The following is a 19,478-nucleotide window of genomic DNA, read 5'->3' on the forward strand; positions in this document are numbered from 1 at the left end:
CCGGTAATTTTTTGAGTTTCAATTCTCACCACCCTGTGGAACATAAGCGAGCCGTTGTAAAAACTTTAATTAGCCAATCAGAACATTTGCCTTCAAATTCAGATTTACGAGCATCGGAAGTTCAGACTGTTATCGGATCCCTTTTGAGGCGCGGGTACTCACAAGGTTTTATTGAAAACACACGTAAACAGATGCAGCAGGGAAGAACAAAAGAGACTAATAATTACGAAGCAGGCGTGGTGATTATCCCTTATGTAAAAGGCGTCTCAGAATCTATTCGCCGGTCCCTCCTTCCACTAGGTATACGAACAACCTTCAAACCCCATATAAAATTACGAGACCTCATTTCAAAGCCAAAAGATCAAACGTCCCCTGAATCTCAAAGTGGTATTGTATACAAAGTGAACTGTCAGGACTGTGACAAATGTTACATCGGAGAAACTGGCCGCAAACGGAGTACCCGCCTCAAAGAGCGCAAAAGAGACGTGGAGAAGGCAACACATGCCACAAGGTCAAAAACTGAACTGGTGGACCATTGTTGGACGACTGGTCACACTTTTGACCTTGCGAATGCTGTGACCCTGGCACGCGAACAACGGTGGGGCCCCAGAAGATTTCTGGAATTATGGTGTTCGCAGTGACCCATCCGCCTGCAATTCTAACCGCGGCCCCCTCCCCTACGTGTACACCGACATCCTAAAATAACTTTTCATTTAGCTTCCCATCCACGATGGACGTAAAAGAAGTTGAAGCGACTGCAGATGATGACGCCATGGAAGAAGTCGGCAGAATCAACGCTACGGAGGAAGAGAAGGAAGAAGAAGCGTAGGACTGCTCTAGTCGGGTGTTCCCAGGCCGCACTGATGATGTCTCCCGCAGAGGAGACGAAACGCCTGATAAATTGTTGGCTTTGTTATGCAAGTCGGAGGTATTTGTTCTTAATCATGATTCCCGGCTTTTGGAACATTTTTGTAAGTATAAAACAGAGTACAGTGTGTTGAGGTTTCCAGCGAAGCTCAGCGATGCTGAGCCAATGTGAGCCTCGTTTCGTACGTGGATTAATATTAATGCTGCGAAGTTTAAAAGGGTGCGCTGATGCTCGTTGAACTTAATTCGTTAGCGACAAGACGTCTAGCTCTCCAAATGAGTGTATTATTGTTGTTTTACTCCATCTTCTTGTTTCTACAATAATGAATTTTTGAATAATTATTAGACAAGAAAACAAGCAAAACGCAGGCTTCGTTGAAAGCAACTTGAACTGGCCGAGCGTTTCTGCGGCGTTTGAGGTCGCGGACCGAACTGGAGCCACGCAGGCTGTCGGACATCGTTACAGTACAATACAATTCAATAGAATTTAATACATTACAATGCAATACAACACAGTGGAATCTTTATTTATTTCACCTTTTAGTACAATGTAATTTAAGGATAAAGCAATGCCTACGTGATGTGGAAACTGCTCTGCCCATTTTTACACACACAAAAAGAAGAATGTTTCCAATTTTACGAGGGTGAATGACCGCTCTTATTTTTAGCTCATATTATTGCTGGCCGTGGCACCCGTGGGATACATTTTCTAGCTAAGTAATCCAGCACACAGGATCTTTTTTTCTTGATCCCAGAGGCCGACGTACCCATTCACGCGGTTTCCGCTTTTGCTCGCCGGCTCCGTTCATTCAAGTGCTGTAAGCAACTTTATCTCCACGGGCTCCATTATATCATGAATTTTGCAAATTGCCGGTTTGGGGTGTATTTTCTGGGGAACAGATTTTCGCTGTGTATACAGAAGCATGTATCCCATTCGTCACCATGAAGTGATTTACTCGAAGGATCAATTATGCCGCTGTGTTGTTTCAAATCCCCATATTTGCTAAGATTGTGTTCTCGTAAAACTTGAATGTGGTTTAAAGTACATTCATTTTCTCTCTTTCCTTTTTCCAACAGCTTAACCGTTTGCGGCGTGCGGACTCTACCATTCTCAATTATACTCCTTTTTCGTCTCAAGAATTACAATTTAAACGAGTCCGGCTTCTCATGCAGCATTTAAATTTCCCATTTTAAGTGGAGAAGTAAGATTCTCAGCGTCCGCTCATTAAAGACTGGTAATCCGTTGTCTTATCAACATGTTCTCGTTTCAAACGGAAGAAGTATCGTTTCTTTTCCTTTTGCCAGATATTTTCTATGACATCTTGCAAGAACTACTTCACGCCGCGTAAGAACCTTGCACAAAACTAACTTCTTTCTTGTGAGAACGATTATAGTCCCTTGCTCTTCTTTATTTACGTCACAGGCTATGGGAGAAGGATGCTATAAAGCTCTTATTTGACTCGCAGACAACCGCGAGGAAGTTCTCTGACATTTGCACGGCCCTGGTGCCGCCGCCTTGGTGTTGGCGTGTAAAGGGGTGTCCAGACAGGACACTACAAAACGCACGACTCCGACAAATCGTGAAAATTGAAGCGGGCGCGAAGCGGGCGCGTCCGCTTCAATTTTCACGATTTGTCGGAGTCGTGCGTTTTGTAGTGTCCTGTTTGGACACCCCTTAAGCCCGACGTTCAACCTCGGTTTCCTGCAGGGAAGATGATCCTCTTAGCGCTCGCCTTTCCTAAGCTGCGAGAGGAGCCAAGTTGGGCCAAGGTAAAAAGTGGAGAGGATATAGAAAAAGAGGAGGTGAGCAAAAGCGGAAAGTGCGAAGTGTACGTCGGACTTTTTAGGCCTCGCTAAAGGGTTCCTATGGTTACTAGACGGCTGCCCCCCAACAAAATGTCTTTTCACCCGCAGTGGCTATTCGCGTCTCCAGCTCGACGCTCGCCCTCCCGCGGCGGAAACAGGAAGCGCGCTAGTGAGGGTCTCCCGATTCTCCTGCCCAATGGGCACGGCGGAACTGCTCGCGATCGTGGCTCGCGAAATGTAATTTCCGAATGCAAACAACACTCTTCAATGTCCCAACGTAGTGCTGGAGCCGGTGTGGGATTGTACCTTACTGGAGAGTTTTAGTATTGTGTATAGAAGCAAACGCAAGTGGTGTGCGTTTGCGTTAGAGTTGCAAGTCCCACGTTGTGCGTGCGCCTCATCGCCCTGCGCCGCCAAGACCGCAATTTTGGGCTCCGCGCACGCGCAGTGAGGAACACGCAAAGCTATTGCGAACACACAGCTCTTGCGTTCGCTCGTATACGCAATACTAAAACTCACTACTGTATCACCGGCTTCCAACGCCAACGACACGTGCTGCAGTTATCAGACCTGAAAGCAAGTAGTTTCTTCGGACTGGAAAGGCTGAGATTGGAAAAAACGACGGAGCGTAAAAATGAGAGTAACTAAATAATGTAAAAAATTATTTTTATTTATTTTTTATTTTGGGGGTTTTTGGTTTGGAAGAATTATTTGGCGGCGATTTATGTTTTGCTGATTGTCAAAAGTCGCGACTTTGATAGAAACATATACTTTAAGCACAACTAATGTAATTTTACATGCATTTCTCAAAATAGCTAGAATGTTTTCATTGACTTTAACTATTTTTATTTTATTACTTGGTAATTAAAAATGCTGCGATTGGCACCAGTGATGATTATTAGCACACTTTTGATTGTCATATTTGTTCGCGCGTTTTAAGTTAGATCATAGGCAACGCTTGAAAAATTAGGTATTAGAATAGCATAATTTTAATATTATTATTAATACCAATCGCGGCAATTGTATGCCCCCAATTAACGCCAAGATCACGAAAATATGTCATTTTACCGTATTAGTCTATCCAGAAAGGTATAATTTTGTTTTCTTTTTAGCATATGAAAAAACTCTGAAATCGTTATCAAGATAGTCTAACAGTCAAACACTGGATGTAATATAAAGTCCTATGCGTCACGCCGTTACTATAAAACACACACACACACTTCAGCTGTCTAACTCGGATTTCGTCTTTGGGTTGCAGTGAGAACAGCGTTTATTAATTTATACGTTTTGTGGACATTTGTAAAAATTGGAATTCACTTATTCCTGTGCTGGGAATAATGTTAAACCAATTAATCACCTAAAGACCCAAAAATTCATTAAAAGGCCCGCAGTCCATTATTTCCCATTACAATTATCTGAGCAAGAAAAGGCAGCGAGAACGCACAAATATCAGCACTCATTTTTTAACAACTACAAATATCAGCCTAGATCGGACATGTATGTCACGAAATAAAGTTTCTGCGATACACCTCTCTAACTGAGTAATTACGATGTGAGACACATTTTGAAGCATGAAAGAATCCGAAATTAAAGGGGCGATGCAACGACTTTTGTATTTTGCGCAAATACCGCTTTGAACGGATCCCTGACGTTAATGACCTGTGAAATACCCGTCCGTTTTTCACCACACGCAATCGAAGTCGCAGAAAAAAATAAAGAAAAACGAGCAGAGTTTCCCCCCTCAACTCGCAGCCAGAACAAGCGGCCACGTGATCTGGAGCCGATTATATGCCGCCAATGTTGATCATAGCCACGCGCTAGGGTTGGCAAGGTACAGGACACGCGCTGCGTTCCAGACATTGTTATGGTTTGGCTGTTGTCGTCATTGCAGCGATTGGACACAGGACACTACCCGAATGCTTTTCGAGCTATAGATTGTCACGAGCCCGAATCGAGTGCCCACGCCATGCTCGGGTCCAATCTATGAGCCGAATTCAAAATCGTCACTGGGCGGTACTCCTACCGCCGAGCTACGTCATCAAGTTTTGCGAAGGAGAGATTGAATGAAAACGCTCGGGTTTTGTCCTCGAAATCACAGCGCAACAAAGGAGTTTCTTGGTCAGTGGCGTTGCGTGCGAGTATTCTTGAGTCCCACTAGTGCCAGTAAGCTCGTGTAAAGTGAATAACATTCCAATTGAATATCGTTGCACCGCCCCTTTAAGACCTATACCGAGAAATTAAGTCCAAAATAGAGGCTAGTTTCGGTTTCCCTCCAGAATTAAAACGCGCATCCTTGTGCAAATATTACGCTAAACACCGTTCTTGTTTTCAGGGTAAAGAGGTTACCTGCGCCCATAACACCATAGCTTGTTCGTATTACCAGAAATAATTTGCGTCGCTCAGTAAAGCCAGCACACTAGACAGGCTCAACAGCGGCAGGCATCTCCGACCCTCACTATAACCGCCATTTTGGAAAATGAGTGGCGCCACCTATAGTTAGTTGGAGTCGCGAATAGCTTTCGAAGCGTGGTTGCTTGCGAAGGTGTTACGTATTTGGCATATTCCAGGCAGGTGCTTGATGCGTAAGAGTATGCTTTGCTCAGGTTGTTCTATATAGTCCTCTTAGTTGGCGTACACTATAAGACACCTGCAGCGTTTACCGTCCCGCAAAGTACTTGAGAGAACCAATCGCTGTTTTCTACGGAGGGTGCTTGCCGAATGACGATTATGTAAAAAACAAAACAAAAAGAAAACAGTTTGCGTTGTGACATTGAGCAAGATGCTTAATGTCACAACTGCAGTGTAACAGGTCATACTGTTTTTTTTTTATAGATCTGAACATATTGTCAGACTCGTCGTTCAACGAGCCCCATCAGTAAATTGCAGCGATTGGTTCTTCCAAGTGCACTGAAGGAAAGTAGCCGCTTCAAATTTTTTAGGGTGTATACGTTGTCAGTTCTATACCTTAACGCTCGAAATAGAGCTACGAGCCCCAGGAAATTCACTTCCCGAAAAACGCGCCATAGAATGCTTTAATTTTGAGTGAGATACTCTATTTTAAATATTAATCGAAGAAAAAGAAAAGAATCGATAGAAAAGGTTACGTTAATCGCACACAGAAAAACCGCGTAATGCGCGGTTTGTTGTAATGTTGCTCCTCGGTGTTATCAAGGACCACCAAGAAGTATTCGGGCGTTCCATGGTATATATATACGTATATGTTAGCATGGCGTGCCTGCATGCCCTCTTTCCCATAAAACACGTGAAGGGTCAATCACGGTGATAGACAGTTCGCCTTCAGCAGATATAGAGAGCCTCCAGAAAACACACGCAGAATAAGAATGGCGCTTCGAACTTGCATTGTTCCTTCCATGGCTAGAAAATGCGCGACATGCGCAGGGATAGTGTAAATGACACTTGGGTTGCTCGTTGCCCCTTGCGCAGATCGGCCTTTTAGAGCCAGGCCGAATTCGGAGCCTCGTCACTCGACGGACGCGTTTCGCAGTCCTTGGACCTTCACGTGCTGTTTTTTCGCTGCATGTTGCGGAGGATCTACTAAAACTCCGATTATGTGACAGGCGCACCCCAGTCGCTCGAAAAGAGGCGTTACACCCCGAGGCGTCTTCGAATAGCCATGTCGAGTATACTGTATAGTCGCCGACGGCTTAAGAAACCCGGGGCGTTTCTAATTATGTTAATGTTCCTTGCTTCGCGATTGGTTATTTATTGGGCGCTCTTCTTGGCAAATGCGGCATTCTCATTGGCTGCGGGGTGATAATAAGATGCTCGGAAGTGGCCACGCCCTACATTTCTTCAGCTGCCAGCGATGTTGGAACTATAGATAAGAGAAGAACGCAATGGTCGGTGCCTACGTTTTGTACGCCGTGTCACAGTTCAATTTAAATTGTTGTCTATTTTGGAAGCGGATATGGAGGTTACAAGAAGGAATTTCCAGTGCATGACTTTACAGGGCACTAGAACTAGAGTATCTCTTGGTTTGTATCTTAAGATGAGCGTTATGGAAACTTAAGAGTGGCCGCCGACGTGTCGCTAAAAAGCTTGGCTCCTTCATGCACTCTACAAAAACGCCCGTGCGTCTGCTTTCCAGCACAACACTCGGGAGAGCCAATCACCGCAACTTAGGGAGGCAGCTCAGCGAATGACGACGCCGAAACATATATTTAGACCAAAAATGCAGTCTGAGTTGTGACATTAAGCATTGCGAATCGTCACGCCCGCGTTGCTTAATGTCACAACTCAGACTGCGTTTTTTGGTCTAAACATATGTTTCGGCATCGTCATTCGCTGAGCTGCCTTCGTAAGTTCCGGTGATTGGCTTGCCCAGTGTTGTGCGGGAAAGCAGACGCACGGGCATTTTTTAGAGTGTGCCCCGAAGAAGCTAGGCCGATATGCATAACGTCGACTAGCACTGTAAAGCTCCCAAGAGACTTTTTTTTTTTCCAGGTCATTTTTATTAGTTTTAAGTATGCGTTTTGTTGTGGCTAACACCCCACGATGACAGCGAACATCGCAAGTTCAATTACATGAACGGTACACATTGAGTGAATCCCCGACCGACGTGCTGCACATCGGTGCACGCTCGTCTCACTCGGCCCGCGCTCAAGTGCCTGTGTCTCCGTTTCTTTGCTCTCCTCCCGCTCCCCCGACGACGCAGAGCGCCTGCAGGAGTTCTACAGCAACGAGAGCAAGGAGTGCGTGAACTGTGGCGCCATCTCGACCCCGCTGTGGCGCCGCGACTGCACGGGACACTACTTGTGCAACGCCTGCGGCCTCTACTCCAAGATGAACGGGGCCAACCGACCCCTCATGAGGCCCCCCAAACGGCCGGTACGTCCCCAGTAGCCCTTGCTTCTTTTCGCGTCTTGCTCTCGCTTCAGCCGGATGATAAAAACAAAAACAAAAAAACAAAAACAAAAAAGAAAAAAGGGGGGGGGGGGGGGGCGTTCAGCACTGAGGACCGCTGCTCCATCACCAGACGCTCGGGTTGGGGAAGTCACTCCCTCGCGCTCTAAGAAAACTGGAGTGTCAACTTTCCCGCAAGGCACTTGGGGAAGCCAATCGTTACAATGCTGAAAATATGTCCCCTAGAACAATCCGTGGAAAATTCCTGGGCAATTGAGTAGCGCGTGAAACGTGTAAAGTTTATGCTCTCGGCGCTCTTCATTGGTTATAGTGTAGGGACTGGCTTAACGCGTGCCACGTATGCACTCGATAGCAATTCCTGGAATGAAGATACGGGCGCTAACCCGGGTTTTAAAAACGTGCCACAGGGTGGTCAAGTCGCTATCTGCCGGACGCGGGGCGGGTGCCCCACGGGGCTTTCTTGCCATTGAGCACCTCAACTCAAGGCGAAGTGTCGTGATAAGGTCCGTCGACTGTTTGTTGTGCAAAATGCCAGAAACTGTTGAGCACGTCGTTATATTTTGTTAGGATGACGTTTCTTTTTTTTTTTTTTTAAAGCGGAGCTGTTAAGGGTTCTTTTCTCAAGGATCGTGTCCGTCAGCAAACAAATGATGACACAGAACTCTGGACAGCTACCGCCATCTATGAGCGACAGCGGTAACCAGACAATCGGCTTGCCGGTTGTCTGGTTGCCGTCGTTGCACATAGATGGCGGCAACCTTTCGAGCCCTTCCACACTGGCTTGCCGACTTGCGGCCGGCCATTACTTCATTCCCACCATAGTACAGCCTCGCTGGTCTTCCTTCTTTACCAAAATAAAAAAAAAAAGCTAACTTTTTTCTTTTTGGGAAGGGGGGGGACGTGTTTAAGCTGTTATTAAAAAAAAAAAGAACGGTTTATCATCCCAAGAATGATTTGCTTTTTAACGGTGGAAGAAATGACGGTATCCCGTATGATACGCGTGTGCTCATTGGGTCATCTATAGCATTTGGAAAACGAAAATGGTGGTGCGCCATGCCGAACAGGATGCAAAAGAGGCATATATAAATTACCGTCTGTTCTTGCAACAAGTGGGAGTTGTGAAAACCCAAAAGCCTGTGCTAGAGTGGACAACCATGTTTGATGCAAAAACCCAAAAGCCTGTGCTAGAGTGGACAACCATGTTTGATGCAAAAACCCAAATGTGAAGATTTCAATCAACCACAAAAGGGGTGTTTTAACACGTGGCAGAGGTCCAACGCGAGGGCACTATGCGTATATATAAATTGATGTGTCGCGACATGTTTGAAAGACACTCGCTTGATAATGTCAATGGTCTGGGTTCAGTTTCCACCTGGCGCAAACGCTTGTTTTACTGCGATAACGCCCCCCCCCCCCCCCTCCCACACACACACTCAAAACCAATCAGTGTCGAGCCTCGCGGCCACGCTTTTATTCAGGCTTCAGTTTTAGGGCTCACAAAATGTCGAACACCTATAACCAAAAAACGTTTCACGTAAAAATAAAGCCTGCGCTGTGGCATTGAGCATGTTCTGCTATAGCTTTAGCTTAAGAGAATTCACTGACACCCCCAAAATATTGTGTTTTAATTTTTGCCAGGCGTTTCGTTACGGTGTGAGATAACAACCCAATCAATATTTTGCTGCAGCTTCACTTATATTTTTAATAAAGTCACAATACGCAACTGCTTGAAACCAAACGGAAACTGGAGAGTTGGCGGAAGTCACGTGGCTGTGCAACTTTTATTTTCTTGAATCAACGTGTTTGCGGCTTTTTAGAAGCCACAAAAAAAATGGGTATCATATTTATTTTTTATTTTTAATATTGAGTGTGTTCCTTCGATGACGCACGACTTTGATTGTCTTTGGTGGTCGTCTATAAACCATAAAAAACGACACGTGACCACGGAGAAGAGAGTGAGCGCGACTCGGACCGGTCAGTTCTCGATCGGCGGTTTTCGGGCGGAAAGAAATCGAATTTCGAGCCGTACATTGCATTGTGGGTAGTTGGGCTCTCATATCATATGCAAATAAAAACCTCGGCAAGCTTAAATACCCTGTCAGGGTCCCTCTACGCCAAGACGCAGACGAAGCTACGAACTATAGTGGGTCCAATCAAGTAGCGTGAAAAGCGCAAGTCACTGGGCCTTTCTTCTTTATGATTGGTTCGGCGATGATAAAACACATGCAGAAACATGACCGACACCATGATGATGCGCTTTTGACGCTGTCTGATTGGTACCATGAGTTCGTTGTGTCGGCTGCGTCTGGACTTTAAGTGAACCGAAGTTGCGTACACCTTTGTAAATTGCAGCGATTGGCTGTCTCATGCACTTTCCGGGAAAGTAGGCGTTCCATATTTCTTAATGGGCAGGATCATAGCCTCCTTTATATGCTCACAAAGCCTGGCAGTTTGACGACCGAGCCACAGAGTGCCCGGTCGCAAATTTGGAGTGCGAGGATCCGGTAGCAGAGTGCATTTCTGGTATTCGGCGCACAGCTTCTGCAGCGACGAGGACCCGAAACATGGTTTTCAAACCAGACGAGAAAAGAAGCGGTAGTGCGAAGAATGCGAGGAGCACGAGCGGACATTCCAGCGCTCGAGAGAAGTGTGTTTCGGCGTCTCGCCGCAGCGAGGCGCCCGTTACATGCCTCTGCTCTCATCCGTTGTCTGCCCAGTACCTTTTCATATTTGGCGGCCGCGTATCGTGGAAATCTGCAAGGCTTTGCCAGTATAGAGGAGGCTATGGTAGGATATATAGTGCAAAGACTAACTGCGGAGGCGAGCTGGTGGTAGCTAATTATGTAAGATAAAGATATAGTTTGAGTTGCGGGAAGCACATCCATCCTGGAAGGTTTTACGCTCACAAAAATCTTTGAGCCATTCCTCAGTGTTTGTTCCGCCTTGTTAGAAATAGACACTTCACATGGATTTACCACGCGTGTTACAGGCACATCGGAAGAAAGGTTCTGGTCGGTTCTATTTTCGCTTGTTCTTTCTTGCACGAGTGTCCTTTCTCTGGATGCTTCTTAACACAGCTCCTCGTCCCACGGTCCAAAGACTGTCAAAAAGTACCGTTTTGCCGGCGTTCCAACGTTGACAGTCCTGGTCATACTTGTATTCTTGGCCCCGGAGGATATACCAGTGTTGTCGCTGGCCCGGCGTAGTTATTCAGTCTTTCAACACCTGACACTGTGAACAGTCTCAGGTGTTATACGTCAGTCTCAGGTATTATACGACAATGATAAGATATATAGGGGGCGTATTCAAGAATTTTTTTTCGGGGGGGGGGGGGGGGGGGGTTAAAATGCTGGTGTATATTTTAGGATCGGCTTGGTTTGGGTGGTGGGGGCAGGGGGGGGGGGGGTTCTGAAGCTCCATAAGCCTGCCCCCTGGCTACGCCACTGGGCTTGGGTACATAGGGGAAGCCGACGTCTCGTTTAAAACACAGCTTCTCCAAGGCGCCAAAGTGAGCCACAGAGCAGAGTGCCAACCTCTTAGCTGCCACTCTGTGGGCGCTCCCTAGAAGTTTCGTTTCGAACCCCGACACTTGCCCTAATAGGATGCTCTAGACCATTTGATTTTATTCGCCGTCGGAGAAGCTCCGTAAAATATATGGATTCCAAAGTCCCATTTCAAAATGCCTCTCGGAAATATCCAGAGCCATAAATCAAGATGGCGTCGCTTGGACGTCGAAGCAGACGCGACTGCCATCGCAGATTCTGAAACGGAAGTTCAAAGTGAAGCTGAGAAAGAACTCTTTCCGCTTGTCTCTGACCAAGTTTCACTTTCCCTTTATTCGGTCACATTTATTTTTTTTTTTATTTTTCTTAATGCGACTAGTTTGGCAGGTGGATGCCCTGGAGATTGGCAGCCTGCGGCGGTGGCGGCGAGACGCACGGGCCTTCCCGATTCCCGCCCATTTCTGGCGCCGCGTCCGACCGTCCGCGCCGAGGTGCTGAAAATATGTCCTCCGCGTGCGTTCGTTCCACCCCGAGAGGCAGCCAATTAGAGGCCGCGCCGCCATTAACTTGCCCCGTCTGCAGATGCTGCCCGCTGATTATGCGAGCACGGCGCGCAGCCGCTGCGGACCGACCATTCCGCTTTGTCTGCCGCTCCCTCTCGCTAACGTCAGCTGGCAGCTTTAGGAGAGATCTTCCGGTAATGGCGTCTCGTCTGCTCCTCCGTCTCACCGTACGTTGGACCTTCGCGGACGCCAGGAACCAATCAAATCCCGTGTGGGTGTAACGTGACGTTCCAGAGAAGCGCAGCGGCGCAGGGTTTTGCGTAGATAGGCTCACAGTACTGGACTGGTTCGTAGCGTCCGCTGTGGTCCATCGTATATGAAATAAAACAAAGTACAGCTCGGCATAAAGCAAACAAAAACAAACATACAATGGCTCCGTCTGTACCTAGGGATCCTTTTAGGCTCATTCGGGTCCGTGTATGTCCGACGACGCGCCATCTGTCGCATTCTGTTTTATCTTAATGGCGAGATGTCATCTGCGTCCTCGAGTCGGACAAGGGACGGACTGGGACCGAACAGTATCACTTATCTCGTTAGAAAGGAGCGATTAATCCAGGGTCTCTCTCTCTCCCGGCCGAAGGCTTGCAGTTTGTCGTTTCCGACGGCGCGATATGCGACCGGAAGGCCGTGCCGCTTTGTTGCCGAATCGTGGGAAATTTTGTGTATTCCGGGAAAAACGTATACCTATATAGCTGCGAGGGTCAAAGGTAAACTTTATTCGAACGCACGCACAATTAAAGCGATACTTGTTTCAATATTTTTCTTATTTTTACACGCTTTAAACTTAAGTTCCCCATTGTCGCTGGGAGTTAATTTTATGGAAAATTTCCCACAATTCGGCAACACAAAGGGCTCGAACGTTTGTTACGCGCTATTTCAGTTGGAACAGCGTAAATTGTGTCTCTATCATGGGGGGGGGGGGGGGGGGGGGGGGTCATAAAACGATATCGAGTTTGAACGTTAGGCACTCTGAACGAGTATATTGATACAAGTGTGACGCGTGTCTAGAGAAATGCGGTTTATTGAAAAGGCGACAGAGTCAGCCGTGCACGTTGGGGCCCTCGCACGCAACGCCACGCAGTCTTCTTGCTAGCGCACTCTTAGAAAAGCCCGTGCTTCTACTTTCCCGTACAGCACTCGGAGGGCCAATCAGCGCAACTTACGGAGGCAGCTCAGCGAATGACGACGCCAAAACATATGTTAAGACCAAAAAACGCAGTCGGAGTTGTGACATTAAGCAATGCATGCGTGACATTTTGCATTGCTGAATGTCAGAACTCAGACCGCGTTTTTTGGTCTAAACATTTGTTTCGGCATCGTCATTACATGAGCTGCGTCCGTAAGTTGTGGTGATTGGCTCTCCGAGATGTGGATAGTTGTGTCCAACTATCCGGTGACGGGAATATCTCGAAAATAGTACGCGTGCCCCGTATTTTTGCGATGGCATTCGTATGCGGAGGGCAAGTTCGTCTGCTTCTTGCGCAGGGGGTAGCGGTGACGTCAGAACGCCGAGCCCTGATTGGCTGATCGCGACCCCCTATCTGAGCGTCGTCTGCTCCTTTGCTACGTCGTCTGCTCGCAACGTCGTCCACGTCTGTCTTACCTTTCCTACGACTTTCGGAAGTGCAGACGCCAGGTTCACGAAACGATCTTACCGCAAAAATGTGCGTAAGACAAAACTTAAGAACAAATTCGTATTCACGAAACGAAATTTTCGTAAGTTTTGCGCAGGTTACGACGAAATCCTACGACAGCTCCGAAGCTGACTTACGCACTTCTTACGATCAAATCAGCATGGCCGACAGCGTCGCGGTCGCGACGACCCACTGACGTTTATTTTTCTACGTGCGCTTCTCACGCGTCCCGACTTCAAGCAGCAAGAAAAAAGTTAAAACTAGTTGAAACACATTACGACGAACAAGAGCGCAGGATCCACAAACACCCGGGAAAAGCTCCAACGGCCACGATTACACCAAACACGACCAAGCGAGTACGGCAGTTAGGCCTAGCAGGCACTCCGCGACTCGGCGACCGTCTGCCCACAACCGGCTGGCGTGCTGAATGGAATATGCCCGCGCGACCCTTGTGAACCCTTCCCGCGTTATACTTTGATCGCTGACCTCAATTTTAGATTAAGAGGTCACTTTCTTCCTCTTGTTATCTCCTTGTTTCCCGAGGCAACGGTGACTCTCGCCGGTGAAAAAGCGGTGAATCTCCGACAGACGCAGGAAAGGTAAAGCAGCCATCGCTTTGACTAGCAGACGTAAAGCAGACGACGTTAGCTGCGCCAACCCGCCGACGCCGTTAAAGAATGAGGGGTCTCGCTGCACACGAAAGGAGGGAAAAAGTATTTGGGAGGGAACTTGCGGGCACTAACACGTTCACTCTCGCTCCTTAGCAAACAAACCTTGGCGCCTCGGGACACCTCGCCAGTGAGTCCTTTGACTTCCCTCCTTGATGCGCGTCTGCTAGTTGTTAGACATAAACAACGTACGGCTCGAGTTGTTTCGTCTGCCCTCTCTGAAAGGCGAAGTCGAGCTCGCTCGTAAAGACCTGCACTTCCGAAAGTCGCAGGAAAGGTAAGACAGACGCAGACGACGTTGCGAGCAGACGACGTTGCAAAGGAGCAGACGACGCTCAGATAGGGGGTCGCGATCAGCCAATCAGGGCTCGGCGTTCTGACGTCACCGCTACTTCCTTTCTCATGCGCAGAAGACGAAAATGAGCCCACTTGCGAGGCGTATAGGAATACGGCGCGGCGCCGCCTCTATAGCTTGCGTCAGCGTCGCCATCAGCGCGTCTTGCTGCGTCTCCCAACAAACGCATTGCTCAAAACGCACGCGTCTGCCGCTTTGCGGCGACTCTCGTGGAGCTTTAGCGTGTCTGCCGCTTGGGGCGGGTCGGGGAACCGCAGGCGATGACGCCATGTTGTCTTCTAGGTGATGTGGCATGTCGGCGGCACTATATCACGTGGCTGCTTGTTTTAGCTGCGACTTGAGATGATGAACGCTGCTTGCCTTTCTCAGATGTTTGTCTTTTACGTACAACTGCAAAACTCTAATATGCCAAAAAAAAAAAAAAAAAAGCCTAATTTGAGTCTGCGAGGTTATAACGTCAAAGATTCGTTTAACCTAGTATTTAATAAAAGTTACAAAAAGAATCGTAGCTTTACTGAAGCATATCCGTACACGTTCAGCGATGCTTTCTTGCAGAGCACGTGCAATTCGCCAGCCTCTGCCGGAGATGAACTGGGCTTCCATGTCACTGACAGCCCAAGATCGACAGGGCCTGGTCAATGCTGGGTCTGCCCTTCGTTCCATTCTTAATTCCCGATCCCACGCTTAGTGTTTCTTTGCGCGCTTGTGCGGCCACGTCTTCCCCTTTGGTTAAGTCCTGTGCCCTGTCTCTCCTAAGCTGTCAGTGAACTGGGAAGCCTAATCTGTTTCTTGAACTTGTACTATGTTCTTTTCAAGATTCCCGTGTACCATTACTTCGCATTCACTGGCCGTCATAATTAAGCACGCTGCCGCACAGCGCATGCTCAGAGCGAGCACCCACTTATACACAGCCTCTTCCCCGACGCTGCTGCAGCGTGCATTTCGCGCAACCAAAATCGCATTTCCCGCGACACGGTATCCGTGTTGCAGGAAATGCGATTTTGGTTGCTTGAGATGCACGCGGCAGCAGCGTCGGGGAAGAGGCTGTGTAATCTAAGATATATGCACCATTCCAATATCTACAAGTCCTCAGCCCAACGTGCGATCTCCTCTGCACACCACGCGCATGTTTGTCGCTTCTGAAAGTGAGCAAATCCGGCGTTATATGCACGAACACTGAAAATGGAACCGGCCAGGAGCCCTTTTTTTTGGAAATGTCCAGGGGAGCGGCTAAAGTTCCTCGATAAAATTCACTCTATGCGTTTCTGATGCCCGAGTCCCACTAGAGCGACAAACATAAACAACCGACACCGACAGGCGTCACACAGGTGCAGCAGGCAGGCGAAGGTATCTTTGGCAGGCTACATGCAATCCCTCGTGCTTACTTCACAAGCACCGGGAGCCTGCAAGCCCGCCACGAGTACCATCGCGTGTACGCTGCACGTGTTTACGGCTTGTCGATGTCGGCGGTTTCTGTTCGTCGCTCCGGTGGCACTCGAGCCTTAGGTCCGGGTCCCACTAGAGTGAGAAACTGCAACAACCGACAAAGACAAGCCTCAGACACGTGCAGCACATGCCCAATGGTACACATATGACAGGCTTGCAGTCTCTCAGTACCCCTGAAGACAGCACGAAGGATTGCAAGCTCGCCAAAGGTATACCGTAGCGTGCATGCTGCACGTGTCTGCAGTTTGTTGATGTCGGTAGCTTCTGTTTGTCGCTCTTGTGGGACTCGGACATTACGTGTACCGCCAACTATCGCTGTGGGAACGCGCAGCATACGTGCCACGGGCAAGTGCTGCGCCGCCATCCCATTCCGAGGACAGCACTACAGCCACTAGGCAGCACATTTGACACTATAGTAAAACGAACACAAACAGATCCAGGGAATCCGGGGGCTTTAGGAGCGAGCGGCCGGGCGCCCACGCATCCTGGCCACCGATCAAAGCTACGAACATTCAGTCTTTGCCTCGTCGTCGGAAATGCGTGCCATTATAAGTTCTTGGGCAACCTCACGATTGTATCCGAACGTGTTTATACGCCGACAATCTTAGCAAATGTCCCAGCGCGTTAAAGCCCATTTAACGGTTTAATTGCGTTGCACGGGCTTACGTTCAGATATGACGGCAGCAAAGTAGCGCGTAGTTCCCATGCCGATGATTAGACGTATCTCCTGCAGACGTATAAGGACCTAAAACGTAGTGAAGCATAGCAGAACGCCACTGCTTAAAAATACCGCATTTTTTTTCTTTGCTTTTTTTTTTTTTTAATCTTTCATACCAGTCTTAAACTAAGAGTTTTCTCCCCCTGCTCCGCTTGTTCCTCTCAATGTTTTATTGGAGCCGTCCATAATGCTGCCTCAAAAAGGGAAGGGATCAGGGCCTCCGAAAACGTGTTTGTAGTGTACAAATCGTGATCGTCATTTATCCGTGCTGATGTTGCTACCGGGAATTAAAGCACTACGCGCATTCCTCGAGCGGAGAGTTCTTTATGGTCGTCGTTAGTCCACCGCGCGCATCTCTGTTCATCTCTATTCTTTTTTTTTTTGTTTTTGTTTTTTTTTGTCGCTAATATCATTTTTTCTTTCTTCAGACGCCGGAGGCCCCCGACATACGCGGCTACAGATCGTTCACGAAACAGGTAAGTCGATCGTCGATCCCTGCATCACGCTTCTCCTCGCGGACCGCGCCGCTCGAAATGTAGCCTGTAGACCATAAACCAGAGAGCCAGATCGAAGAGAGAGAGAGAGAGAGAGCAACTCAAAATATGGAGAACGTTTGCAATTTAATAGCGGACGCCTTCTGCGAAGATTGGTCGCCAGTGCGCATGCGTTGCGTTGTCACGTGACCAGGTGGAAAGTGGACGGAGAGGCGGAGACGCTTCCTTCACCTCCTCGGCGTTCGTATTTAGCAAACGCGTCCCATAAACCACGTGATCACGATGGAGCAGTTGAAAACACTCTGGAATCTAGGCACGCCATCGTAAACCATGCGCGGGCTACTTTACACATTGTGGCGGCGGCTGCCCTGGGGCCGGTGGCCGTCCTTCAACTATACACCCCGTTCACGCCCATAAGCGTGAGAGTGTGGTGGAGGTTACGCGCTCGCCGGTCCAATCAGCGGCCTCCTTTTCATCACCTCATTTCTGCGCGTGGGTATGAATGGAAGCGTGATCACGTGCCGAAAGATAAACGAAGACGACTGTTCCGAAGAGCACGTAGAAATTCCACGGCACTGTCAGTTTAGGGGCTGAACAACGTAGATACTCCGGTTTGCTTGAGGACGAAGCGCGTGGGACGCTCTATGGACTAGCCGTCGCTGCCAATCGAGTGCTGTGAGTGTAGCACGTGACTCCGCGCCGTGTGCGCGAGGCTGCGCCCTTCCGGAAGAATCACGTGACAATCACGTGGCATTGGAATGGTTCTGATGGCTCGTAGCGTCCGTTTCGGGCCATCATAAGGTGAAACGGACTCATTTAACTCGGGGCAGTGGTTTTATTGGATCTTGAGCGGTTTAATGTTGCTCCACCCGTTATGATTTTTTCTTTGCCGGACGTGCGTAAAATAATATCCGATAACCTGTGAACTTCTGGGAGCTAATCCGCAATGGTATGAGAGGGTATTTTTAGAAGCAGCCGGCTAGAGAGCTTTCGGGGTCCATCTGTGCTGCGAGGCAATAGTTTATGAGGTTCGCAGGTCTGGCGAAAAAGCCTGGTTTGTTCAAAGAAATGTTTTTTCAAACATGGTGCGGAATCTTAAAGGTTTGTAGGTCTGGCGACGCAGCTTTCTTTATAGAAATGTGTCGTGACACATTGTGCGGAACGTTACGAACCTTTAGTGAAGACGTGCCAGCGTTGTAGCGATAAAGTTGAGTGTAGTTCCCTGATTGTCTTACGCCTGAAAACATAAGGAAGCGAGAAAACTAAGGAGGCAGCCTGGAATATAAATTATTTTGACGTGTTATTTTACGGTCCGAGGAACTGGGAATACGATAACAAGAAATGCGTTTTGAATAAATGCTGCCCTACTGGCACTCTGCCATTTAGAGAGCAGATCAAGATATTGGGGAAATGGAGAAGTTTTGCTGCATTTTTTTTACTACGTAGAGGAGTGTTTTGGTTCAAGATTCATTGAATTCGCACTTTTTATTCGTCTTGTTTATTGATAGTTTAAAATTTCAGGCTAAACTACGCCAAATTGCACAACCGCACTCTCAAGGCTTAGACTGCATGAGTTGCTACGAGTTTACGACAGTTGTCGCGATTATTTTATTAGTTTCCTAATAGCCTTCTTTTGGCTACGTTTGTTTAGAGCTTCTATACTTGGGTCAGTAACAGTCGTGAGTCGAGACTTTATAACGGAAAAAGTCCGTGCTCGCAAGTCTCAGTCAATATGCGGCGCCAGTGTGTCATGCATTTGTACCGGACTTTATAAATCGTGTAGCGTCCAGGTTGTAGGAAGCGTTCGAGTTGTCCCAAGCTTTCGTCAGCTTGCTCTCACAGTTCTTCGCGTCGCGCGGCGCACTGCGAGATCCTCGTGAGACCCCCTCGGATTTTCGAAATAGTGTATTGAATGCTGGATGCTCGCTTCTGTAAGAGACATTGTTTGACAAAGTGGGCATTCAACCTGTTTGAACTGTTGAGAAAACGACAATAAGTGTCTTACACATGCTGCAAGCGATAATGAAGCGACCTTTTGACTGTCACACACGTTGCTCCATCTTATACCTATCGGTCTGGGTCTCACGACGTCATCTTGCAAGCCATAGAAGGAACACAAGGGCCTCTTAACGGAACCTGGGAAGATGGCAAAAAATTAGGACATCTATGTCCTTCTTGAAGGATGCCCCTTTATCGAGACTCACAAAACTGGAAAGAAGGTCGGGACTCGAGAGAGCTTGATCGGAACAGGGGTTCGCCCTTCTGCGTTGATTCGGCTCGCTTTCCCGAAGCACTGGCAATATTTCTCAGGTTTGTCGTCACAGTTATATTGATCCAGGTTCTTCAAAGTAGGCAATGCCTATAAAGTGTTCACCCGTTGTAGCTCTGCTTCGTCTTTTAAACTCAACCTCACAACCAGGTTAGCTGTCGTACTGCACTGGCCACACTGTGCAACGGAGTCTTCTCACGTGACTTCGTTTTAAATGACGAACCTACAAGTCGTTGTTGAGGACCAAATACTTTAATCTAAGTTGGTGCCC

General features: G+C 47.9%; 1 protein-coding gene across 8 annotated transcripts in view; it reads left to right on the forward strand.

Annotated features, from left to right (window-relative positions):
- The window catches only part of LOC8024827 (transcription factor GATA-5), a 132,064-nt gene that overhangs the window by 69,481 nt on the left and 43,105 nt on the right, over positions 1–19,478 (forward strand). For 5 of the 8 annotated variants that reach the window (XM_040499681.2, XM_040499682.2, XM_040499685.1 and 2 more), the window contains exons 3-4: positions 7,349–7,521; positions 16,873–16,920. In XM_040499681.2, the coding sequence (XP_040355615.1) occupies positions 7,349–7,521; positions 16,873–16,920 (221 nt within the window). Of the gene's footprint in view, positions 1–7,348; positions 7,522–14,835; positions 14,926–16,872; positions 16,921–19,478 lie in introns of all 8 variants that reach the window. The other 3 variants (XM_040499678.2, XM_040499679.2, XM_040499680.2) reach the window with 1 other exon arrangement.

This window comes from Ixodes scapularis, unplaced genomic scaffold, assembly GCF_016920785.2.
Source record: "Ixodes scapularis isolate PalLabHiFi unplaced genomic scaffold, ASM1692078v2 PGA_scaffold2__306_contigs__length_199485367, whole genome shotgun sequence".
Taxonomy (NCBI): domain Eukaryota; kingdom Metazoa; phylum Arthropoda; class Arachnida; order Ixodida; family Ixodidae; genus Ixodes; species Ixodes scapularis.